Source organism: Chrysochloris asiatica, unplaced genomic scaffold, assembly GCF_000296735.1.
Source record: "Chrysochloris asiatica unplaced genomic scaffold, ChrAsi1.0 scaffold00056, whole genome shotgun sequence".
Lineage (NCBI taxonomy): Eukaryota > Metazoa > Chordata > Mammalia > Afrosoricida > Chrysochloridae > Chrysochloris > Chrysochloris asiatica.
The window spans coordinates 5,198,555-5,225,615 of NW_006408574.1; the positions used below are offsets into that span (position 1 = coordinate 5,198,555).

The following is a 27,061-nucleotide window of genomic DNA, read 5'->3' on the forward strand; positions in this document are numbered from 1 at the left end:
TTCGCAGCCCGATTCGTAACCACTACGCTACTACTAGTTCATTTACATGTTATTATGTTTTCTAGGAGTCTATAAAAATAAAAGTCAGCTGATTCTGTAACAAAATTGCAAAATATAACGTTATGGCAACAGATTCCACGCATGTCGGGTCTGTTGTTCCAGACTCCAGGGTGCCTGGGATTGAATGTGGTATCTACTGACAGCCCATGAGAGCCAGGTGTATAGCCTCAGCCCACCCTGCAGAGTTCCCTTGCGGAGCCCAGTCCAGCGCCCAGGAGTTCCAATGTGACCAGGGACCACCAGCCAACAACAGCATCACTGGGACCCCAAGAATCCAGAAAGATGGGCAATAACCATCCTCCTTTAATACAAAACCCCCCAGAGTGGGGACATGTAGCATTTATCCACTCTTTGTCAGATCTGAGCTCAGATGGAAGCGATTGGAAAGGGAGAAGGGAAAAGAAAATCCATAAACTCCGGAGTAAAATGGAAACCACTATTGAGAGGTCAAGGGTGGGATGAGGGTGGTGAGGTGGAATAAATAGGCATCAGACCTTGAGATCCAGCTGAGGAATGAGCTGAATGAAAGTCAGCTGATGACAGAAGGGGAACCATCCGAAGCTGAGAGCACTGACGAAGAGACCAAGGGGCGGACCCTGAAGACAATGCTGCTCAGTTCCAGACCACCACAATCAACTGAAGAGCACAGCCAAGTGAACTGCACGCACGATGGGATTTCCCTGTGCCGCTACAAGTGACGCGGACACAGACTGTCGTCTATGAAGTGGGCAATCGCAGGATGACAAAGTCTGAACTACAGTCAGAATGACCAACATGAGACACAGAGACAGTACACACTGTTGGAAGAAGGCACCAACAGACTTGCTCAACGGAGGGCGGCCACCAACCTTCACTTTGTAAACAATACAACCTCTGTGAAGCTCAGTAAAGCAAAGTGCCATAAACCGAGGTGTGCCTGTATTGAATTTACAAGTAAAACAGACCCAGAACGAGGAATGTTTCATTCTGCGTTCATGAGACGGAGCCAACAAAATCGCCATCAATTTTAGTCCCCAAGGACCTGTGATGTGCGGCTTGTTCGGTTGGTCTATACTTGATGGAGAACATAAAAGGTAAGAGTTGGGAGGTTGTGGAATGGAGCTTCTTTTAACATGACTTGGGGTGTCTTACTTAGACTCTATTGTTGTTGCGATCCACTGCCGTTGAGTTGGTTCAACTCACAGTGACCCTGTCAAGGGTTTTCGAGGTTGTAAGACTATGTGGGAGCAGAAAGGCTCATCTTTCCATTAATTGTTATAAACGTGCTTCCAGGAGGATCAACATTTGTCAGAGTCAATAAACAAAGAAAACTGAGAAGAAAGACGCCATGCAAGGGCTTTTAACTTTCCTCACACAATTCATCAAGAGGAAGCCACTACAGAAGTTACTGTGGATTTTGCCACTTAGCTATGGTAATGTTTCTCAACCATAAATCTTCCTTTTGGAATTTTTAGTGGCAAATTTTCCAATTGTTTCACCCCCCACCAGGAATAACATAAGCCATCGAGCTAAATTATTGGGAATCCTCAAGGATAGGAGTCTCTGGTCATCGAAGGTGGAACGCAAGGGCAACGAGCTGTGCTTCTGGAAACTTATCTGCAGGCTGAAAATATTTTAAAAGGAAACGTTGAGTCTAGATCTAGTTGAGGTAGTGGGCCCTTGGTGTTCTCACTAAATGGAAAGAATGCTAGATAAAGAGGCCCCAGGTTCTAATCCCCCCTCTGCCACCAACCAACAATGTGACTGTCACCAATGACCTGGGTCCCAGTCTCTTGGCTCTAGGGCTCTCATCTGCCAAACCTGGAGCTCAGAATACAACCCCCCCCCCCCGCCAAAGTCCTCCCAAGAGCTAGACCACTTCAGCTTGTTGGTTCTACACAATAAGCCGTTTGGCGATTTGCTATCAACTACCTGTTTCTTGGTCACGGTGCCATCCACAGGGTCTACATATTCGAAGCTGTCTGTCTTGGAGACGCTGTAGACGTGGCTCCCCACAGCGAACTGCTGTCCGATGAAGGACTTGTCCGTGACCAAGGCCTCCAGGTCCCTCATGATGTAATATGTGGTCTTAGGGTCCAGAGCTTCGTAGTCAAACCTGGTGAGGAAGACAAGATTCAGGATGAGCAGAAACCCAGCCACACAGCCAGCAACTGGGTGGACCTCTCGGGCCGTCCCATCGCTGGTCTCCTCTTCATGGAAGCATTTCTCAGGTAAGCACACTCCCGGGTCTTTCCACTTCCACATAGCCCTGAACATCCACTCTCCCCCCAGACATATCTTGTGAATATCAAGTCATGTCATTGTTTAATTTAAATATCTCCAGTGGCTGCCCATCACGTGGAGAACCAAACCCAAAAACTCGACCACAGTCCACAAAGCCACCTCTTTAGCTTGACATTAGTCACTGCACTTTCCCCTGGCCCCATGGGCCACCTTCCCAGTCCTCAAAGACCATAATCTCTGTCCTGTCTCTCCCAGGCCTTTCCTGTTGCTGTGGGTTCTCTCTAGCTGGTCTGCCTTTCCCCAGCGATGCAGATAGCTCTTCCTTCAAACCATGTATCACCTCCAGAAAGGGACCTTCTCTGACCCCCTATCTGCCATCACCCTTTCTACTTTCTCTGGGGAGGTGTCCCAACCTGTTTTGCTACTGTATTTGTTTCCTTAGTCATTGTCTGTCTTTGCTCAAGAGAACGTGACCCCGGGAAGACAGACAGCTTGCTTTCCTCGTTCACGGCAGCTCTGACACACGTTAAGTGCTAGATAAGGAGCACTGGTGGTGCTATACAATAAGCACTGGACTGTTAACCTCAAGGTCAGCAGTTCAAACCCAGCAGCTACTCTGTGGGAGAAAGATGAGGCTATCTGTTCCCATAAAGATTGAGTCTCGGAGTCGGAATGAATTTATGGTAGTGAGTTTTAGAGTGAAGGATGGAAGTGAAGGGAGGTAAGAAGACAAGAAGAAAAAGCATTCAGAGAAAGCAGGATGAAGAGAGGGAAAGAGAGAAGGAAGAATGGAAGGAAAAAGGAAGAGAGAACAGATGGGGAAATGATGCGGGGGAAGAGGGAAGGACAGGAAGGAGAGAAGGGAAGGAAAAAGGAAAGAAAAACTGTTAGAAGGGAGGAAGGAAGGAATCAAAGGGGAGTTAAGCACATCCTCAGACTCTCCTGGAAATTTGGAAGACGTGTCACCATTGTGTCCCTTTAGAAAAAAAAATGATCCTGACCCAAACATCATCTGGATCATTTGGGCTGGGAGGAGCTCAAAGGCTGGCTTCGTGTGGAGTTGGGGTTCCACCTGCTAGCTGTGTGGGTGCAGCTCTCCAGCCCAGTTTCCTAATCTGCAAAGACTGAAACAGTACCTCACTCAATGGAGGCGGTGAGGTTTGAACCGTGGCATACAGAGCACACCCCGTCCAGCATCAGCATCACTCATCAAGCCTCCAGTGAGTGGCTGCTTTCAGATGACTGTGGTGAAGACCCCAAGCAAGACCTCATGGCACGCCTGGGGGCAGGGGTCTGCCTATGGATTAGCCCAGGCGGGGCCAACAGGCTTCCTGTTCCCAAGGTACAGAGAAGGATGTGAGCTTTCACAATGGAAGGAGGGTATTCTGAGCAATGGTGGCTACTTTTTCCACCCAACCTCATTTAAGATGTCCAGGAAATGTCAGAGTATTATCCAAAACCCACCTGGTGTGGTGCTGTGGAATAAACACTTGACCGTAAGGTCGGTATGAACCATAAGGTTGGTGGTTCAAATTCACCAACCGCTCCTCAGAAACCCTATACAGGGTCGCTATGAGTCAGAACCGACTCAATGGCACTTCACAGTAACAACCACCGGCGGCTGAGTGTTGCTAGAATCTATGTCAGCAGGATGTCAAATCCCAGCAGGGTCCCTCACAGTATACAGGTTTCAGTGGAGCTCCCAGACTAAGACAGAGTAGGAAGAAAGGGCTGGCCATCTGCTTCTGAAAACTGTGGTTGTGAGGAACCATCAGGGTGGCTCCCACCCGTGACCCCGTGCACAACAGAAGACGCACTGGCCGGTCCTGCGTCATCCTCTCAGATGTTGTGTTCGAGCCATCAATGCTGCCACGGTGTCAGGTTATCTTGTGGACAGACTTCCTCTCTTCTCACTGACCCTCCACTTTCCCAAGCATGACGTCCTTCTCCAGGGACTGGTCCCTCCTGACAACGTATCCAAAATCCATGAGACCGAGTCTCACCAGCCTCACTTCTAAGGAGCATTCTGGCTTTATTTCTTTCAAGACAGATTTGTTTGTTCTTCCGGCAGTCCGTGGTATAGCTAATATTCTTCACCAACTCCATATTCAAAATGGATCAATTCTTTGGACTTTCTTATTCATTGTCTAGCTTTCTGACGTGCATATGAGGTGATTGAGAATACCATGGCTTGGGTCAGGTGCACCTTAGTCCTCAAACTGACAAATTTGCTCTTGAACACTTTAAAGAGGGCTTTTGTAGCAGATTTGTCTAATGCAATACGTGGTTTGATTGCTTGACTGCTGTTTGTGAGCGTCTATTGTGGCTCCAAGCAAAATGAAATCTTCACAACTCAGCCAATGAAAAGCAGCTGGCTCAGGACAGAATAATGAGCATGGATGATTACTCCATTATGTTTTCAAGGATATGATCTCAAGGCCTGGCTTCTGAGGAGCCTTGAGGTGGGTTTGAACCACCAACTTTTCTGTTAGTAGTCGAGTGCTTAACTGTGTGTGCCACCAGGACTCCAGAGTCTCCTTAAAGACAGTCATTCTGGGAAGGTGACTTCCTAACCAAGCAGAAATCGTCAGGAGGATGGGAGAAGCAGGTTCTCTAGGACACTGAGTATGGAAGTTGAGAACACTCACAAATGCAATGAAATCTTGCCCAATCTGTAGATGACATCACGGGTCCTGCGTGTCCCTATCATCTTCATATACACCCCTGTCCTACATTTCCATCCCAAACTCACCACCACAAACTCTCCCCTCTGTCCACTACCCTCCTCTACTTTTCTGGGAGGAAACCTCCCTCTTGAGAAGTTCTCCTAAGATCTACCCCTGGGCAAGAAATAGACTAAGAGATTTTTCTCAGATACAACTTCAGGCTCTGAATCAGGGAAAATGAAATTATGCTATGATCCCTTCCATCCAGAAAAACTGTCAGAAATTGTGGTCCTTCACCAGTCTCCTTCAACTTGCTATGTTTTGAGATTCTGAGGAAAGGTTTATCTTCCATTTCATCTATTTCTTGACTTCCATGATGTTTCTGGACAGAGCGTTGCCAAAGCAAACATTCATGTCCTACAAGGACTTAAATCTCCACCGCATATTATTCTCTAACATGGTATTTGTTTTGGGGGAAAAAAATTGTCACGTAAGTTCTTGACCTTATAAAAAAAAAATAAAAAAACCAACTATCATAAGTACACTATCATCATAACACCATTTCTTCAAAACACTGGCAGAAACCTGGATAATCATTCTACAGAGTATGAGGAACTTGAACATCATGCGTCTAAGTGTTCTTGTGAAGCCAGAGGTTGGCAGGAGTGACCAGGCTTTATCAAAGTGTAGTTTTTGGAACAACTCTGTGCAAGAGAAGGATGTGATATGCTAGAAAGGCCAACAAGAATGAGAGGTTTCTGGAAACCCTAATGAGTGAAACAAGACTCCACCTGGAAGACAGTGCTTGTTTTGTGATAAAATGAAGACTTGGAGATGGCAGCCTTCACTTCAACCTTCGGGACTAAACAGGAACCAAAAACCGGATAGTGTCCTGTGTGTTTCCTCCAGAGCTGCAGCTTTTTGGTTTTAAGGTGTGATATTAATATTTCAGGAGAATCTGGTGTTTCTGTGGGCTAAGCAATGGGCTGCTGACTGCAAGGTCAGTGGTTCAAACCCACCAGCTACTGCAAGGGAGAAAGATGAGGCTGTCTGTTCCCATAAAGATTTACAGTCTCAGAAACCCTAGAGAGGGTCGCGAGAAGCTGGAGTCCTGGTGTGGCGCTGCAGGATAAGCATTGGACTGCTAACCATAAGGTCAGAAGTTCAAATCAACCTGTCACGCCTTGGAAATTCTACAGAGGGTCACTATGAGTTGAAACCATCTCGACAGCACTTATCAACATGAATTGGAATTGGCTCTGTGGGAATGCATTTGGTTTTCTCACAGCTTCCTAGAAGTTTCCCTAAGCAAATGACCTTGTAAGAGGGACTTTGAAGCAGTTCACTCAGGTTGGTGTCCCTGCTGAATCTCTGCATTTCCAGATAGATAGACTGAATCACAATCCACACAGTTGAACAAGATTTCCACGTGATTCTTGCAGACAAAGACATAAGAATCTCCAGAGAGGACCAGTTGGAGAGTCTGCTCTTAAAGCAAGAGACAAGCCTCAAACTCGAAACAAAAAGAACCAGGAATCCAAAACCAAGCTTAGCACATTCATGGAGTCAACTCTGACTCATAGCGACCCCAGAGCACAGCGTAGACCCGCCCCCCACCCCTAGGGTTGCCGTCTTTAAGGAAGCACTGCCCCAACTTTGTCCTGTGGAGGGGCTGGTGGGGGTTAGCAGTGGAGTGCTTAACCACTGCGTCACCAACCCTCCCTAAAATGAGCCACAATCTCCCAGTTTCTCACATAGTAAAGGCCTGAGGTGGTTCAAGGTTTCCCTCCTCCTCCTCAGCACTATGTTCTCCACAGTTAGCATCTTGCCTGCCACCTTTGTCTCCAAATCAGGTGCTTAGTACACACGCCCAGCACACCCAGCTACACACACCTCAGTACACACACACAGTACACCCGGGTACACACACCTCAGTACACACACACAGTACACCCGGGTACACACACCTCAGTACACACACGCAGTACACCCAGGTACACACACCTCAGTACACATACACACACGCCCAGCAAACCCAGGTACACACACCTCAGTAATCATGCGTAGCACACCTGGGTACATACACCTCAGCACACACACCTCAGTACACACACTCAGGACACCTGGGTACACACACTTCGGTACACACAGCCAGCACACCTGTGTACACACACCTCGGTACACACACTCAGCACACCTGGGTACACACACCTCGGTACACACACTCAGCACACCTGGGTACGCACACCTCGGTACACACAGCCAGCACACCTGTGTACACACACCTTGGTACACACAGCCAGCACCCTGGGTACACACACCTCAGTACACACACACAGTACACCCAGGTACACACACCTCAGTACACATGCCCAGAACACACATGCACACACGCCCAGCAAACCCAGGTACACACACCTCAGTAATCATGCGCAGCACACCCAGGTACATACACCTCAGCACACACACCTCAGTACACACACTCAGCACACCTGGGTACACACACCTCGGTACACACAGCCAGCACACCTGTGTACACACACCTCGGTACACACACTCAGCACACCTGGGTACACACACCTTGGTACACACACTCAGCACACCTGGGTACACACACCTCGGTACACACACTCAGCACACCTGTGTACACACACCTCGGTACACACAGCCAGCACACCTGTGTACACACACCTTGGTACACACAGCCAGCACACCCCGGTACACACACCTCAGTACACACAGCCAGCACCCTGGGTACACACACCTCGGTATACACACCTTGGTACACACAGCCAGCACACCCCGGTACACACACCTCGGTACACATGTTCAGCACATCCTGGTATGCACACCAGCACACTTTGGCACACACCTAGTACAGCTTGGCACACATACCTAGCCCACTTTGCTATGCACACTGTAGTATGTGCATCCAGCACATACTGGTGTACACACCTGGGTGCACACACCCAGCCCTCCTGTGCACACATATCTACCAGGTAGTTGTATGACCAGCAGACTTAGTCCCCACCCACTTCAGCAACAGGAAGGTGATGGGGCCGCCCCTTCCCCTCTGCTCCTCAGCACCGCCTTCTGGGGGGGGGGGGACTCCCAGCCATGGGCGGACTCTAGAGAGCAGCACTTTGAGCAATGTGGGGGAGGGGCAGACTGCACCCCACCTGCGGTCTGAGCCCCTCTGCCCTTCCTTGATGGCTAAGCGTGCTGCACCGTGGAAGAAAGTCTCTGTTGGGCTACATGAGTCAAAGGACAGATTCTGCAAGTCAGACTTCCTCTCAGGAGGTTACCTATCTGACCACCTGGAGTAAGGGGTCACCAGAGGAGGGTGAGTCTCTGTGTCCCCCAAGTCTCCCCAAACCATGCCTCTACCTCATGTCTTGCTGTTGTCACAGTCAGCCTCCAGTTCTTGGTGACCCCATGCACAATGGAACAAAATCATGCCACCCTCATGACTGCTGACAAATCAGACCATTCTGATCCATTGGGTTTTCATTGGCTGATCTTTGAAAGTAGATTGCCAGGCCTTTCTTCCTGGTCTACCTTAGTTCGGAAGCTCCTCTGAAACCTGTCCAGTATCCTAGCAACACACAGGCCTCCACAGATAGACAGGTGCACACGAAGTGTTGTTGTTGTTGTTAAGTGCTGTCGAGTTGATTCCGACCCATAGTGACCCTGTATAGGGTTTCCAAGGAGCAGCTGGTGAGCTTGAACCACTGACCTTGATGTTCAAACGACTTTGTAGTCTGACACATTAACCCACCGCTCCCCACACCAAGACTCCGCACATGAAGTGTAGTAGGCAGAAATCAAACCCAGGTCTCCCGCGTGGAGGGGAGAATCCTACCACTGACCCAGCACTCCTTCTTCTTAAAAGTCTACACCCTCAGTTTCAGAAGCCTTCTCCCAGCAACACCCACCAGAGTCCACATGGGCACCAACCTGCTCACCTACAGTAATTGGTGGTTATGTGCCGTGGAGTCAGAACTGACTCACAGCGACTCTGCACAGGGTTTCCAAGGCTGTAAATCTTTAAGGGAGCAGAAAGCCTCATCCTTCTCCTGCGGAGCAGCTGGTAGTTTCGAACCGCTGACCTTAGGGTTTGCAGCCCGATTCGTAACCACTACGCTACCAGAGCTCCTTACCTGCAGTAATAGTGGCGCCCAAATTTGGCCCAGTGGTCTCGGACGATCTCCTCCACACTCTGCTTCCGGGCAGCGAGGATGGACAGCCAAACCAAGACAGCCCATAGGCCGTCCTTCTCCCTGAGGTGGTCAGAGCCTGGGGGACAAAGAGACATGAAGCTGAAGATTTGTCTCTGGGGGGGACACAGATGCTAAATGAGTGAAGAAGACTAGTGATTGTATTTTTCACACAAATAACTCACACCCTCTAGTTAGCCTGCCAACCACTCCCTCCTTCCCCACCCCTGAGAGATTTTTGTAAATCCACTATGATGATTTTTTAACACAACATATTAAAAAAAAAAAAAAATTGGTATACTAGTGCCTATGAAAACACTTGGTGGGAGTGAGCAGCTGGCAAGCACACAGTGTAAAAGGAACATGTTATCTGCTTAAAAATCCAGAAATTTCATATTTAAGCTTGAGTGTTAACCAAAAAGTTTGGATACATGTACATATATGGTTGTTATTGTGGTTAAGTGCCATCCAGTGTTCCGACTCATAGAGACCCTGTAGGGGTTTCCAAGGAGCGGCTGGTGGGTTTGAACCACTGACCTTGTGATTCACAGTCCACTGCTGATCCTACAACGCCACACCAGGAGTCCATATTTACAAATATGCACCCATAATAGATTTGTATTTCCAAAAGTAGGCAATTGAAATTCAAATAAAATATCAAAAAAGTTTAAATTCTGAAAATAGTTAATAGGGTCAATGAGTACAGCTGACATCACATTTGCTCAGCGGTGTCATTCATTCATTCATTCATTCAGTTATTCATTCATTCATTCAGTTATTCATTCATTCATTCATTCATTCAGTTATTCATTCATTCATTCATTCATTCATTCATTCATTCAGTAAATACTTGGCGGTTGTTCTTACTGTTGCTGTTTGCCAGAGTTGGCCCCCGACTCCTGGTGGTCCCACATAGGAGGAACAAAATGCTGTACCGTCTTGACTACCTGTGGCCAGTTGCAAATCAGACCATGTGGTTCACAAGATTTTAATTGGCTGGTTTCTGGAAGCAGATCACCAGGTCTTTCTTCCTAGTCTGTCTTAGTCTGGAAGCTCTGCTGACACCCATTCAGCATCCTAGCGACACACAAGCCTCCAGTGATAAAAGGGTGGTAGCTACACATGAGATGCATGGGCAGGGAATTAACCACAAGGTTGGTGGTTCAAACCCACCAGGCGTTCCTCAGGAGAAAGATGAGGCTGTCTAACCCTGTCAAGATGTACAGCCTCAGAAACTCTCTATCAGATCACTGGGAGTTGGGATTGATTCAGTGACAGCGGGTTGTAAGACCACATACCAAGCACAGGACTGCTAAAACAGCAATGGATAAGATGTCTCTTAAGTCATCAAGCCGGAATTTAAGCAGGTGGAGACGGGCCACCTGCAGACAAGTGTGAGCACAAGATACCTCCACGCAGGATGGCATTAGGAAGGAAAGACACCTGTGGACGATGCCACAGAGCACAGCAGCTTTACCTGGGGAGGGTAGGTGTCAGCCCCACGGAGGTGAAGATGCCGAGCTGAGGGCCAACCATGGATGGATGGAACCAATCAATCAATGTTCAGAGTCAGGACTCAGAGCAAAAAGCATTTATTGAACATCAATACTCAGAAGAACAGAGAAGCAGAAATCTGTGTCTCTGAGGGAAAAAGGGGGAGTTTTATAGGAATTTTAGATTGGACGTAGGGGCCTGAAGGAATTTCAGAAACTGTCTGTTATCTGTTTGTTCAAGGCTCTGCTGATCTTCCTAGCCAAGCTGTCTCCAACCAGCACTGTTAACCTCTCCAAAGTGTGACTGTCAGTGGCCCTCGGAGACGCTGGTTCCTGTTCCCGCCCTTCCTGCAACAGGCCTCGGGTTATTGTATTGCTGTTAAGTGCTGTCAAGTCCATTCCAGCTCAGCGACCTTGTATACGGTCTGACTAATTAAAGAATTGGTCACTTTTTTTTTTAAAGGTTTTTATTGTGGATTGAGTGACAGTTTACAGGGCAGATCATCAGTTTTACATTCAACAAATCATACACCTTGTTTCATTACAATGATTATAATCCCCTCCATGTACCATCAGTTAACAGTATTTCTCTCTAGCTTTTTTTTTTTTTTAAACACCACCAAAGGTCACATTGTGTAAGCCTGCCACCTGGCCACCAGCTCTAAGTCCCTCTCTTTCCATGAATCTAGAGTCCTCAGCGGCTCCCTCTCTCCAAGTCCCCATCTCTGCCTCCATCTCTGATGTCCCTGCTTCTCTGGATAAAACTATTGTGTTAGGACAGCAGGATGGCCACTTAGACCTTCTTCTAGATTTTGCTTTGGTCAGGCTAAACGCTTTTAGCTCCTTAGGGTTTCTCGGTGCTCTGTTTCACCACCCAGAGGCACCGTATCCAAACAGGTCACAGTCTTCAAAGTAAGTTCACCATTTTGAAAACCCCTATGAAGTACCCTACTTCCTGGCCACACATAGCGCCACCATGCGTTGGAATTGAACAGAGTCGGCTAGATACCACCTGATTTGGTGTGTTGGTTTTCTAGGGGCAGGGAAGCTTTGGAATGAGGATTCACATTAAACTCTGAGACTTCCCATGTATGTGAGAAGTTACTGGTCCTGGCTTCATGTCTGTATAATGGGAAGACTGTCACCAACTTGCTGGACTGTCCTATCAATTTAATCAAGTGAAGGAGCAGGCTCAAGGGTCAGATGGCTCATGTTCATGTCCCGGCTCAGCCACATCATAAGTATGCCTTGCTGCTCTCACCTATGAAATGGGGACAATTCCTACCCACCCTCCCACAGGGTTGTGGTCAGGATGAAGCCAGTAAGTAAGCCCTGGTATTCAGAACTGAGACTGGGATATGCCAGAAGTTGCTGTTGATCTGATTGTTTGTAATTCACATAAGACACCAATCCACAGTTCCTCAGTCCACAGCTGCGACAAATTGCTCTCCATCATTTGCAAACATGTATTCTCCACTCCATCAATGGACTCTCTGGAGGATGCAAACAATCAACGTGCTTGTTAACTGAAAGGTTCGAGTGCATCCAGAGGCACCTTGGAAGAAAGGTCTGTTGATCAACATTTGAAAAATCTAATGCTGAAAACCCTCTGTCACTCAGCTCTACTCATACCTACACAGGGCCACCATGGGTTGGAACCAACTCAGTGACCACGGGCTTTACCCGAGCTACAGGACTCCGGGGGTGGTGCTGCAGGTCAGTATTGGACTGTGAACTACAAGGCTGGCAGTCCAAACCCACCAGCTGCTCCAATACAGGGTCGTTATGATTCGGAACTGACTTGATGGCCACTTAACAACATAGAGATGTCTGAAGAGCGCTTGTAACCTAGTGGATTACACTTTGGGCTGGTCACTGCAAGATCAGCAGTTCAAATCCACCAGCCATTCCACAGGAGGAAAATGAGGCTTTCTGCTCCTGTATAGATTTATAGCCTCGGAAACCCGGTACAGGATTGCTATGAGTCAGAACCACCATGCTGTATTGTTGTTGTTACTAAGTGCCGTCAAGTCGGTTCTGACCCATAGTGACCCTGTATAGGGCTTCCAAAGAATTGCTAGTGAGACTGAACCACCAACCTTGTGGTTCAAACTGACCTTATCCTATAGCGCCATGCCAGGACTCCTTACCACCACCATAGAGGTGGGTTAGGAAAGGCGACTGGAACTAGGGAGCAGACTGTGTCTTCTTGAAACAAACCCATTGCCCTTGAATTGATTCCAACACACAGTGACGTCAGAGAACAGAGGGGAGCGGTCCCACTGAGTTGGCATTGGTTCCTAGTGACAGATGGCATTGGTCCCAATGGCATTGGCTCCTAGTGACAGATGGAGCTGTCCCATAGAGTTGGTTCCTAATGATGTTACAGGACACAGTGGGGCTGCCCCACTGAGTTGGTTCCTAGTGATGTTACAAGACAGAGGGGAGCTATCCCATAGAGTTTCCAGGGCTGTAAATCTTTATGGACATGGACAGCCTCATCTTTCTCCCGAGGAGCAACTGGTGGACCCAACGGCCGATCTTGTAGTTAACAGCCCAACACTTAACCCTCTGCACTGCAACAGGACACCGAAAATGGACTCCTGGATTTTAGGGCTGTTGTGTGTATACAGACAATCAACACAGAAGACCAGTGTTATGTTGCTGTTAGGTGCCAATCAATTGCCCCACAGTGCCCCTCGTGACAGAGTAGAACTGCCCCATGGGGTTTCCTAGGCTGTCCTCTTTACAGAAACAGATCACAGGTTCTTTCTCCCACAGAGCCACTGGATGGATTCAAACCCCCAACCTTTTGATTCACAGTCAAGTGCTTCATCTTTGAGCTACCAGGGCTCCTTCCTTCCCAATGGCATTGAATTGTTTCACCCTTGAAAATGGTTTAAATTTTAACCTTGATAATGTTGTTAAGTGCCGTTGAGTTGGTTCTGACTCATAGCTACCCTGGATAGGGTTTCCAAGGAGCAGCTGGTGGGTCTGAAGCGCCGACCTTGCGGTCCAGTGCATTATTCTGCAATATCCCACCAAGACTGGAACCTTGATAACGGTGAATAATTTAACCTCGAGAGTGGTTGAATCCTTTAACTAAAACCCCTTTGACAACCGAAGAAGAGAGTCATTTATTCTGCTTGCTATTTTCAAGGTATTAAATGTTAAACAGCTTTTTCCTCAAGGAGCAAAGCATCCAAGCCTGATGGGCCCACTAGGAACTCTGATAAATGGTCTCTTCTGACAGGCTCAGATCTGTGGTTCGGCGGCCCTGGACTTTCATCCCACAACGTGGATAGATTCCAGCCTCATCCAGCAAACGCTAACACCGCTACAAAAATGGAAGAAATCTGGGAGACGCTTCACTGTATGTGCTTCACGGCCCAGGGCCAGAAAAACAAGTTGAGGAAACCCTGCCCAGTGGGAGCATTTCAAAACCTTTTGTCCTTTTATAGCTGAAAACATCTCTTTTATTTATTGGCTAGGACAAAATCCCCTTTTGTTCTAAACCTTGGGCTTTTCCTGCGTTGAGTCCCCTGCTGCGTGATTTTACCTAGAGACCTAACCATTCGATGCAGTAAGTCTGGGAGGTGAGATGGCACCATTTAGTGAAAGGAAGGCATAAAGCTCTTTTAGCCGGATAAGAAGATTCATGTGTGCCTTTGTAGCCCCACTGCACAGTAAACTGTGAGTTGGCTTGGAAATCCTCGCCTACAAGCAAAGCATTTGCCAAGCTTCATAAGGGGTTGACTGACCCCATAACATTAACTGTGTCCTTGATAGCTCCTCAGGGTTGGGACAGAGAAGCTGTTCATGTCGCCAATACACAGATGTGTCTCTTGGATGCTCAGAGGGGATCTATCAGGGTCTTGGGGACACACTTCTCTTTTTAACAACTCAAGAAAGTGAGTGATTATACCATAGCCGTGACAGGTAATTAAACAAGAAATGCAGAAAATACACAGGTATTCAATGGTTTGCTAAAACCCATGATAAAGAGTAGAAATGAAGGTCGGGGAGAAACAGTCACTAAAAAAGGAAATCCCCAGGTTACAAAGTCCGATCGACAGACAGCTCAAACGGACTTGCCCTTTAATGTGATGTGAAGTTGCTCTCACTTGGAAACACTGAGTCAGTCCCTACTGGCAACAAATTCATCACAATTGCTGCACATGGAGTGTTGGATCATTGGAAGGCTTCGAGCCTTTTTTAATTCCACTGAAATCAAGTTGATTATGACTCAGAGCGACCCTCTAGATAAAGTGGAACCCCTCCATAGGGTTTCCAAAGCTGTAAATCGTTACACAAGGAGGCTGCCACGTCTTTCTCCCTCAGAGCCTCTAGTGGGTTTAAACCTCAGATCTTTAGGTGAGCAGTCAGCGCTGAGCACACTGTGCCACCAGGGCGCCTCTTTGTACTAATATGTTGTTGTTGTTAAGTGCCGTCGAGTTGATTCTGACCCATAACGACCCTGTACTGTATGCGGTTTCCAAGGAGCAGCTGCTGAGCTTGAACCACCGACCTTGCAGTTCAAATGACTTTGCAGTCTGACGCATTAGCCCACAGCACCGCACAAGCCTAAGTAAAAACCCTCTACATCTGCAAAATCTTAAAGACATGTTTAGAAAGAGATCTCCTTCATAGCCTGGGGGCTGCTTGTATATAATGAGACTAATAGATTTGATGAAGGAGCTGGGTTGTGCCCAGGATCATGCATTGGACTGCTAACTGCAAAGTCATCAGTTCAAATCCACCAGCCACTCCATGGGAGAAAGATGAGGCTTTCTGCTCCTGTAAAGGCTGAGACTCTCAGAGCAGTTCTACTCTGTCATATACGTAGAGTCTCTGGGAGTCAGAAAAGACGCACGGCAGCGGGCTTTTAATAGACTTTACAGTCCCTGAGTCGACTCTGGGTTTGGTGCTATAGGGTGAGCACTGGATGCCAAACCACAAGGTCAACGGTTCAAACTCACCAGCTACTCCCCTGAGAGCCCTATACAGGGCTGTTATGAGTCAGAACCAACTCTATAGCACCTAACAACCACAACAACATAGTCCCCCAGTTAACATGGTCAGCTGCAAACTCAAAAGTTTGGAGATTTGACGAGTGCACCCTGGGGCACCTGATGGTCTAATTCAGCAAAAAAAAAAAAAAAAAAAAAGTCATTGAAAACTACACTTCTACTCTGACGCTATGAGTAGGAACCGACTCCACGGCACATAACAACAACAACAACTCTGACCCTTAAGGAGCTTTCTGGTAGCGTAGTGGTTACAAGTCAGGCTGCTCACCTCAAGGTCAGCAGTTCAAATCTACCAGCCACTCTTCACAAGAAAGATGAGGCTTTCTACTCCCGTAAAGATTTACAGCCTCGGAAACTATGCAGGGTTGCTATGAGTCAGAACCGACTCCACGGCACATAACCACCACCACCACTTATGGGGTTGTTACGCGTTGGGGTTTCACTCAACAGTCAGTCACCAGATTAGTACACGACAGATCTAAGAATGCTTTTAAAGTCTTTAAACAAAAGCTGAACAAAGCCCCAGCAGAGAACTGCCTGAAAGGACAGGAACAAGCAATTTTCAAGAGATGCACAGTCATAACTGGTAAACATCTGAAAACAATATTCGCTTTCTCCACATTCAAAGTCCATCAACAAGGAACACGACATGGGCCCTGATGATCCGGCAGAGGATGGGAGGGCACGGAGATCGGGTGTCAGCAGGGGACCTGTGAAAATGGGAGAATTTGGCAATGATGGTCAACGAGCTCAGAACGTGTCCGGCTTTTATCTGGTTCTTCTTTCTCTCCACCTGTGGCCCGTCTGAGAAGAGGGAAAACCAGGAAAAGTAGAAGCTCACTGTGCAGTACAGGATGATGGTGGGGAATTCAGACAAACGTCAGTTGTCTGGATGAAGGATTGAATAAGAATGGAAAGATGACGTTCAATTTTAATAAATGGGGAGACCAGAAGATAAAAAAAATTACTGCCTGTATTTTTGTTGAAAAAATACATGTATATTGCTGTAAGAGAAGCACTTGACTGTTAACTGCAAAGTCGGAGGTTCAAACCCACCAACTGCTCCTCAGAAACCCTATATAGGAAACCCTATATAATTGGAACAACGTAAGAAGATAAAAGGAGGGGTACACCAAACCATGAACCCTACTATCTCCCAGGGGGTAGGGGACCAGCGGTTTATCTTCTTTTCCTCCATGGCCACATGTTCCAGAACAACTTACATTGTTTGCAAAATCAGAAGAAAAAAAAAAAACAACAAATGTGGCACTGTTTGAACTGTGAGCCACAAGGTCAGTAGTTGAAACTCAGCTGTTCCTTGGTTCAAGTTCACCAGTAGCTCAGTGGAAACCCTATATAGGGTCGCTATGAGTCGGAACAGACTCCATGGCACTTGGCAACAACAACAACAAACTATAATTTGGATTCCTGGTGTGGTACTGTACAATAAACACTGGACTGTGAACCACAAGGTTGGCGGTTCAAACTCCCCAGCTGCTCCTCAAAAATCCCGCACAGGGTCACTACGAGTTGGAGCTGACTCCACAACCCTTAATAATAACAAACTGCATTTTTTTTCTTTAAAAAGAGAGACAGAATGTACTTATGTTCCCTAAGTCAGTAATGACCACTCACCTGCACTAACCTGAAAGTTGGTGGTTTGAACCTATCCAAAGGAGCTTCTAGGAGCATAGTGGTTACGAATCGGGCTGCGAACCTTAAGGTCAGCAGTTCGAAACTACCAGCCGCTCCGCGGGAGAAAGATGAGGCTTTCTACTCCCATAAAGATTTACACCCTCGGAAACCCTGTACAGGGTCGCTATGGGTCGGAACCGACTCGACGGCACTAAACAACAACAACAAAGGAGCTCTGGTAGCGTAGTGGATACAAATCAGGCTGCTAACCTCAGGGTCAGCAGTTCGAAACTACCAGTTGTTCCGTGGGAGAAAGATGAGGCTTTCTGCTCCCATAAAGATTCACAGCCTTGGAAACCCTATGCAGGGTCACTATGAGTTGGAACCAACTCCACGGCACATCACAACAACAACAACCATAGCACCAAGGAAGAAAAGGCAGGCAACCTGCTCCCATCAAGATTACAGACAAGAAAGCCCTATGGAGCTCAGGTCTCTGTAACTCGTGGAGTAGTCATGAGTTCGAACCCACCCAATGGCAAGAGGTTTGGTTTTGTTTTTGCCCTCCTCCACCCACCCAGCCAGGCCCACCCAGATGGAAGGTGCTCAGGTCTTCCCTGCCCACACCCCAACAAAACTGCTCTACCAGAGAGGGGGGCTATTTTCTTCTCCCTGACAACAACACTGTATCCCCTGTACCCGAATTAAACTGAATTTTCTCAAGCTTTTGATGCACAAAACATATGTGCTTTACAAAAGAAAAGGGAAGAGCCAAGGAAGTCCCGGAATGCTCCTCCCATGGAAGCCCCACCATGGAGACATCAGCTCAAGAAAACACACACGTGTCTGACAGATGACGTCATCACAGCTGAGGCCTGACCAGGACAGTGAAGGGCTGGAAATGTTCCCCTGTTGCCCACTCCAAGCTGGAGCAGAGGATTGTGGGTCTCAGCCTGGCTGCATGGTAGAGTCACCAGGGAACCAATACAGAGTCCCAGGGGTGCTGCGCTCAGCTGCTGACAGAAAGGTGGGCGGTTCAAGCTCACCCACTCCTATAATCACAGGGGGTCGCTGAGTCAGAAACCACTCACAGGACCTAGCAGCACCAGCCTGGAGTCCCTGTAAGGTGTAGCTTGCTTGGCAACACCTCTCCTCTGCTGATTCGGATCGAGCCAGTGGCTGTAGGGTTGGCGCTGATTCCTGAAAACCCCATGTGTGGCCGATGACCACATTTGTACACAAACAACATGCACGGTTTATTGTTTATTTGCAAACTGCTCAACCCCTTGCACATGACTTCTCTATGTGCGATGTGCATGTTGTGTGTGTGTGTGTATGTTATTTATGTGGGCACACTGTTTGTGAGAAATATGGTAAAACTGTGCTCCACAGGGATTTTTTTTTTCTTAATGTTTTATTGTGAATGATGTGATAGTTTACATGGGAGAACATTCATTTTACATTCATCCTATCGCATATCATTTCATTGCTATGGTTACAATCCCCTCCATGCATCATCAACCATCCAAACGGTATACGCTACAAGCATGCCCCCCGTTCTTCAGCACACAGCCCCTCTCCCTCTCTGGATCTAAAGTCCCCAGCCACTCCATCTCTCCACGTCATCATCTCTGCCTCCATCTCAGGCATCACTGCTTCTCTGGGTACGGTCCCGCTCTCCGCTCTTCTCCCTTGATGGTCTCAGGGACCTCCGCTCCTAGACTGCAAAGTTAATCACTCCCCTCCTTGCTAAAAAAGGTCTTTTTTTACAATTCCATCCCTCACAGTCAGTCCTGATAACAATTATTCACTATTGTATCACAAGAGATCCATCGGGATTTCATTTCATCAGCCCCACCTAGACAGATTGGATCCTACTCATCCACAGGGATTTTGATGGCTGATTGTTGAGAAGCAGACAGGACTTTCTTCTGAAGCACCTCTGGTCATAAACCGTTGACATTTTGGTTCACAGCTGAGTGGATTAGCTACTTGTGTCATAGAGGACCCTGAGCTCTAAGAGACATCAGTATTTGTGGGTTTCACCAAAAATGGGGACAAGCAGGTGTCCAGACACCACCCCCAGTTTGGTTGAGCCAGGAGAGAGGCACGGGAATGTCAGCTCATTGATTCATTGTCAAGATCCTCTCCCGCCATTTAAGGACAAGCCTCGTGGCCACCCTCAACTTCAGTTCCAGCTTGTAAAAGTCAGCTGACCAGAGCAACATCTGTGGAAAACAGTTTTCAGAGTTAAATGAGCTAATCTGGCGTAGGAAGTAGAGAGACGAAAGGCTCTAGCTGTGAGCCTGGAGTCCCCGGGGGGTACAAGTGATTAACAAGCTTGGTTGGTAACTGACAGGTCGGAGGTACTACTCCATCCAGAGGCATTGGAAGAAAGGCCTGGTGATCTGCATCCGAAAGTGACAGACAGCCTTGAAAACTCTGTGGGCACCGTTCTCCTCTGACACACACGGGGACACCAGTAGTCCTCAGCACCTGGTTGTGGTTAGCCCAGAGTCTGGGGAGAAACTTCTAAAATGTATTATTCCAGGATTATCCAAGTGGGGGCCTTCCCAGAGTCCCCGGGGTATAGAGCTGTGTACCAACCAGGAATGTAGAGTTCAGTGCCAAGAAAGCATGAAAACACCACTCTACTTCAGGCTCAAGAATGTCAAGCCTTTGCTCAGGGCTAGGTACAAAAGGAGCAAGATGCACCCAGGGGGAAATTCTTGTGCTGGTATCCTGGGCTCTTAGACTCTACCAGGAAGAGGGCTGGTGATGGAAACAGCTTCCGGCTTCTGTCCTGTGGAGAGTCTGGTTCGGACAATAGGAGACCCAGGTCTAGGGCTCTGTCAATAAGCCAAGGTCACTGATGAACCCTAATGATGATGTTTGTGGGGAGCAGGTATTCACATTTCCTGGGAAGGAGTAACATAGTATAATTTCTGAGATTTAAGTAGGAGAAAACTGCTCGTCTCAATGGCATTCTGTGCATGACCTACAATTCCTCTACTTGGTATATAGCCTCAAGAAACAAGAGCTGTGGCATAAATAGATGAAGGCCCATCCGTGTTCACTGCATCAGGACAGCGAAATGATGGAGACAGCCTAGATGCCCATCAGTGGAAGAGGGGAGAGGCAAACTCTGGTACCCACACATTGTACTCAGTGCTGGAAAATAACGAGAAACACCTCATGACATGGATGAACTTGGAAGACACTGAGTGAAATTAGACAATCACAAAAGGGCAAATATTGTATGAGACCACTATTGTAAAAACTCACAAGAAACTGTTTTCATGCTGAAAGAAACATTCTTTGATGGGTGTGAGGCAGGGAGAGTAATTCACTGGCTAGAGGGTAGACACTTGTTAACTTGGGTGATGGAGAGGGCAACATACAACAAGAGGGAGGTTGGTAAAAGATGACGAAGGCAGGGAGACATGGGCAGGAGTTCAGGGGTAAAGGGAAAAGAGGTAAATACTGCCATCTACACAACCCTGCAACAACAGTGATGTCTGGGGAGATTCATGGGCAGGTACAAGGCTGCACAGAGGGAGCACACCCACAAATCTATAAGGGTTTGATGGAGGGTATTTGTCAAACATACCTACGACTGTGAGGCGCAGACAGGGGACAAAATGATGAAAACTTGTTGTTAGGTGCCATCGAATCGGTACCGACTCATAATGACCTTATGCACAGCAGAATGAAACATTGCCCGATCCTGGGCCAACCTCACTATTGTTGCTACGTTTGAGCCCATTGATGCTGCCACTTTGCCAATCCATCTCACTGGGGGGTCTTCCTCTTTTTCTCTGACCCTTCACTTTACCAAACACGATATCCTTCTCCAGCAACTGGTCCCTCCTGACAATATGTCCGAAGTGTGAGAGATGAAGTCTGGCCATCCTGACCTCCAAGGAGCACTCTGGCTGCACTTCTTCCAACACAGATCTGTTGGTTCCTTTGGCAGTCCATGGTACGTTGAATATTCTCCTCCAACAACATAACTCAAATGCATCAATTCTTCTACGGTCTTTCTTAATGTCCAACTTTCACATGCAAATGAGGTTATTGAAAATACCATGGCTCGGATCAGGTGCACCTTAGTCCTCAAGCGGACATCTTTGCTCTTCAACACTTGACAAAGGTCTTGTGCAGCAGATTTGCCTAATGCAATACATTGTTTGGTTTCTTGACTGCTGCTTCCATGAGTGTTGATGGTTGATCCAAGAAGAATGAAGTCTTTGACAACTTCAATCTTTTCTCCATTTATATGGATGTTATTTATTGGTCCAGTGGTGAGGATTTTTGTTTTCTTTACATTGAGGTGCAACCCAAATCGAAGGCTGTGGTCTTTGATATTCATCAGTTAGTATTTTAAGTCCTCTTGGCTTTCATCAAGCAAGGTTGCTTCTTAGACATGACCAAACACCTTGAGGGGCCTGGAGGCTCAGAACCATAGTCTTAGGGAACACCTTGGCCAATTGGCATAACATAGTCCACAAAGACCATGTTCCACATCCTACTTTGGTGAGTAGCATCTGGAATCTTAAAAGCTCATGAGCTGCCATCTAAGGTGCAACTGCTGGTTTCTCCATGTGTGGAGAAAAGAAGCGTGATGAAGACTGACGATGTTTGGAATCAATGAGACCAAGGGATTCGTGGAACATGTGAACATCAGTCTCCACGACCCCGAGACCAGAGGAACTAGATGATGCCTTGTTAACACTGCCAACTGCTCTGAAAGGGATCGCATTAGAGAATCCTGGGTAGAATTAAAGAAAATGTGGAACAAAACTAAAAAATTATACGTATATACAAAAGACGTGGCACTGTAGAATAAGCACTGGACTGCTAACCACAGGTCAGCAGTTCAAGCCCACCAGTTGCTCATCAGGAACCCTAGACAGTGTCACTATGAGTCAGAACTGACTCAATGGCACTAAACAGCCACTGGTCAGAAAGAGACTGGAGGGACTTGACACTATGGCCTTTGACCTCCCTTCAGGTCTGGAAGGAACTCACCCTTGTGGCCCAATTTTCAGTCCAAGCAGTAGATCGGTAGATGAGGGAAACAAGCACCCTAGTGAGGTATGCTCACCATGGAATTGACAACGTTCAAGATCAAGAGGGCAGCATTTTCCTAAAGGCAAAGTTCAGAACGGTGGGAACGAGGGTGGAATGGAAACGAAATCCCAGGGCAGAAGTGGGAAAACTGACTCTACAGGGAGGGGATCACAGTCATTGAGAGGAAACCAAGTGCATGATCTCTTGAATGTAAAAATGACGGTCTGCTCTATCAACCTTCACTCAGGTCACAATAAAGATTTTTTTTAAAAAATCAATAGATGCCATTCTGGCCACTTCTCTTGACGTTCCAAATTTAAAGGAATCTGTGTTTGTTCCCAACTTCATGTATACAAAAGTGGTGATGGTGGGGGTTGTATACTGTAGAGTCGGTTCCCACGGGGTCATAGTGACCTTGTATAGAGTTTCCGGGGAATGGTTGGTAGGTTTGAACTGCTGGTCTTGGGATTAGCAGTTCAGTGCTTATCCTAAAGAGCCACATCAGGACTCCGTTATTCTAATTAGGAAGAGATAAAACTTGCAAAAAAAATCATCTGTGTTCCTATTGATAGTTGTTGTATGGAGCAATAATAAGAAAAAAGTTTCATTTTTGACATAGTGATGGTTTAGGAAACGGGTGGTTATATGCCTTGGTTCTGACTCATAGAGACCCTATAGAGGATTTCTGAGGCTGTAAATCTTGATGGGAGCCGAAAGCCTCAACTTTCTCCCTCGGAGTGCCTGGTGGACTAGAACTGTTGACCTTGTGGTTAGTAGTCCAATGTGTAACCCACTACGCTACCTTAGCATCATGTATACAAAGGTGGTGGTGATGTGCTATGGAGTTGGTTCTGACTCATAGTGATCCTGCACAGGGTTTCCAGGGCTGTAAATCTTGATGGGAGCAGAACACCTCATCTTTCTACCACAGAACGGCTGGTAGTTTTAAACTGCTGACCATGAGGTTAGCAGCCCAACTCGCAACCACTATGGTATCAGAGCTCCTACATACAAAGGGGGTGTACTAATATACTACAATTAAGATCTAAGAAACCAAACAGTTGGAGATGTTTTCCTTGGAAGTTGCTGGAGATGTTTTACTGGTCTCCATTATTGTCCATTTCTGTCCATTTCTACAGAAATCGTTTCAGAATGCACGATTGTCACAGCCCATCATGTATCTCTTGATGGGTCAGTCTAAGAACTCTTCTATTTGTGGATGCCTGGACGAACCCCTCTCTTGATCGCACTGAGTCACATGATGACTTTCATTGTGCGTTCTCTGAGCTGATGTCAACAGGCATGCAAATGTATCAGAGGAAATCAGGCCAACAACAACGTCTTATTGGATCCAAGGAAATATTCTACACGGAGTCTGTCACATCATAACAGCTTTCTTGTTCAGCTCTATTTCATGAATATGATAAACTCTGAGTGTTTGTAGGATGGATGGATGGGTGAATGAATGGGTAGGTAGGTAGATGGATGGGTGGATGGATGGGTCAATGGACAGATGGATGGATGGATGGGATGGATGGATGGGTAGATAGCTTGGTAGATGGACAGATGGATGGATGGATGGATATATGGATGGGTGGATGGGTGTGTGGATGGATGGGTGAGTGGGTGAACGGATGGGTGGGTGGCTGTGTGGATGGATGGATGGATGGATGGATGGATGGTGGATGGATGGATGGTGGATGGATGGATGGATAGGTGGCTGTGTGGAAGGAGGGATGAGTGGGTGCATGGGTATATGGAAGGACAGAGGGATGAATGAATGAATATATGGAAGGATGGAGAAAGGAAGGCAGGAAAGTAGGAAGGGATGGAGGGAGGAGGGGTTGAAAAGAAAAGATTTCCATTTGAGTATTTATTTTTTGCAATACTAAGAGTCATATTTTCTATCATTCTCAAATTGGATGTATTTCTGGAGGTCTGGGCATTTCAGTTTCCCAACACTTAGGGGAATTCATAAAAAGAAAACCCCACACATGTACAAGGGGGCTTCAAACAGTTCATGGAAATGAACTAAAAAGATAATGGAATTTTTCCATGAACTTTCTGGAGCCCCCATCATAGACCAGTTGGGAGCAGACAGGGCAAGAGGATTCTGAATTATGATTGACATCAGAGTTATAAAAAAATTTTAAATTTCTGATATTTTAACTACTATCTACATAAATCAATAGCTAGCAAAGTGCTTCTAATACTAAGATTGTGTTAGCGAATAGGTTTAAAGTATTTTTAATTAGCTTAGATGAGATGTTAACTTGTTTGTTTTTTCCTATGTCTTGGTTACTGACAATAACTTAGAAATAGTCATGTTCAGCAGTGCAGTAGGTTCTGGCTTAAGCAATCTTTTGTGTATTCAAAGTTCTCACTGTCCTTCCTGTGGACCCTGTGTTCTCTATTATTGTTGTTGTTGTTAAGTGTTGTCAAGTCTGTTCTGACTCATAGCAACCCTGTATAGGGTTTCTGAGGAGCTGCTGGTGGGTTTGAACCACCGACCTTGTGGTTCCCAGTCTAGTGCCGATCCCACAGCGCCCCCCAGGAGTCCATGACTGTGGGTTTATGTTTTTTTCTCCTCCAGTTGCTTTGAGAATAAGCGTTTCTTTCTGCCAACAGTTACGCAGTTTATGCATCTTCCAGGGGTCCAGTCTGCCCGCTTCCTCATTTTTATCTCACCATGAAATCTGTACTTGTACATCCCTCCTCAGGACTCAGTTATCCCAATGAGGGTGTAGAAATACGGAGTAGGGCTGACTCTTGCTTATACACGTCCACTGTTGAGTGCTGTGTCTTTCCAAGAAGGTCCATCCTGTCTGGACGATGGTTCAGATGGTAAGGCCCCGCTAGGCATCTTTTCCTTCTTTGCGGGCAATCTGTGTCCTTTTGGAGAGGGTCCAGCTGTGGGTGAGGGATTCTACTGACAGCATTCTCAGCACAGGGGGAACGGGTTGCCTTCTGGCTTTTTGGAAACAGGCCATGTGCACATGTGCAGTTCAATCCAGACTGGGCCGGAGCTCAGCGGGGTTTTGCCTGACACCCCCAAGGGCCCCTTGTCGAGTCTGAAAACAGAGACTCCTTCTGGGCCCTGCACAAACGAGCAACTCCTGTGCTGGGAAGCAGCAGTCCCACCTGAGGTGGGAGGAATTTCCACATCACATAGAACCTCCTCCTTGGGGTCTCCCTGGTCCTCATTCCATTGACCCTTCCATGAATCCTCCTGGCTGAGGAGAGCTGGCAGGGGAGAGCTGTTTGACACCCAGGAGTGAAATGGGAACACAGGAATGGAGTCTCATTTGGAGACTGGGGGTCTGGGAGCCACAGATGGAAGTTCCTGAGAGATGTAAACAGTGAACGCCGTACTTTGCTGCTTACCAAAAGGTTGGAGGTTCAAGTCCACCCAGAGATGACTTGTAATACAGGACTTATAATCTATTTCTATAAAATCAGCCACTGAGACCTGCTCTAACACATATGGGAGACGCCACAGAAACTGGTTAAACTTCCTGCTCCACACAGGTCCTGCTGAGTCACCCACTAAACCTAGCGCCCAACCTTGGCTGCCCCTGAGAACTACCTGAAGAAGCTAGGGGGAAAAAAACAACAAAAGCACGACGCCTTGGCCTCTGAAATTCTGATTTTATTCATTATGAGGCCGGAACATCGCTCCTTTTCTTATTAATTCCTTTATGTTGCAGCCAAATCAGCTGTAACTCCCAACAGTCCCAGGAGTAGAACTGATCTGCCAGGCCTGGTTTCCTAGCTTCAAATCTTTACGGAGGAGCTCTGGTAGCACAGTGATTATGAATTGGGCTGTGAACCACAAGGTCAGCAGTTTGAAACTACCAGCTGCTTCACGGGAGAAAGATGAGGCTTTCTGCTCCCGTAAAGATTTACAGCCTTGGAAATCCTGTTCAGGGGCGCTATGGGTCGGAACCGACTCGACGGCACATAACAACAACAACAACAATCTTTATGGAGTAGATCACCAGGTCTTTTGCCCATGGGGCAGCTTCAGGAAATCTCTTTAATGTCACTTTGAAGACTAAGGGGCCCCTGACCCAAGCCATGGTATTTTCAATAGTCTCATATGCATGTGAGAGTTGAACAGTGAATAAGGAAGACTGTAGAAGAAATGATGCCTTTGAATTATGGTGTTGGAGAAGAGTATTCAAAGTATCATGGATTGCCAGAAAAACAAACAAATCTGTGTTGGAAATACTGCCAGAATGCTGCTTCTTTTTTTTTTTTTAATGTTTTATTATGAATTACATGATAGTTTACATCATTAGTTTTACATTCATTCTATTGTATATCGTTTCATTGCCATGGTTCCAATCTCCTCCATGTATCATCAACCAAGCCTGCCCCCTACACTCCCCACCCCCCCCTCGCCTCCCAGTCGTCAGCATACAGCCCCTCTCCCTCTCTGGATCTAAAGTCTCCTGCTGCTCCCTTGCTCCACGTCATCATCTCTGCCTCCATTTCAGGCATCACTGCTTCTCTGTGTAGGGTTCCGCTCTCCGTTCTTCTCCCTTGATGGTCCTAGGGACCTCCGCTCCTAGACTAGAAAGTCAATCACTCCCCTCCTTGCTATAAAACGTCTACCTTTACATTTCCAACCCTCACAATCAGTCCTGATAACAATTATTCAC

General features: G+C 47.0%; 1 protein-coding gene across 1 annotated transcript in view; it reads right to left on the reverse strand.

The window, feature by feature from the left end:
• Nucleotides 1–27,061, reverse strand: part of PGM5 (phosphoglucomutase 5) — a 210,713-nt gene that overhangs the window by 50,213 nt on the left and 133,439 nt on the right. Inside the window, exons 8-9 of the mRNA XM_006863728.1 lie at nucleotides 9,110–9,245; nucleotides 1,972–2,155 (exon numbers count right to left, since the gene is read on the reverse strand). Coding sequence (XP_006863790.1) covers nucleotides 1,972–2,155; nucleotides 9,110–9,245 — 320 coding nt within the window. The remainder of the gene's footprint in view (nucleotides 1–1,971; nucleotides 2,156–9,109; nucleotides 9,246–27,061) is intronic.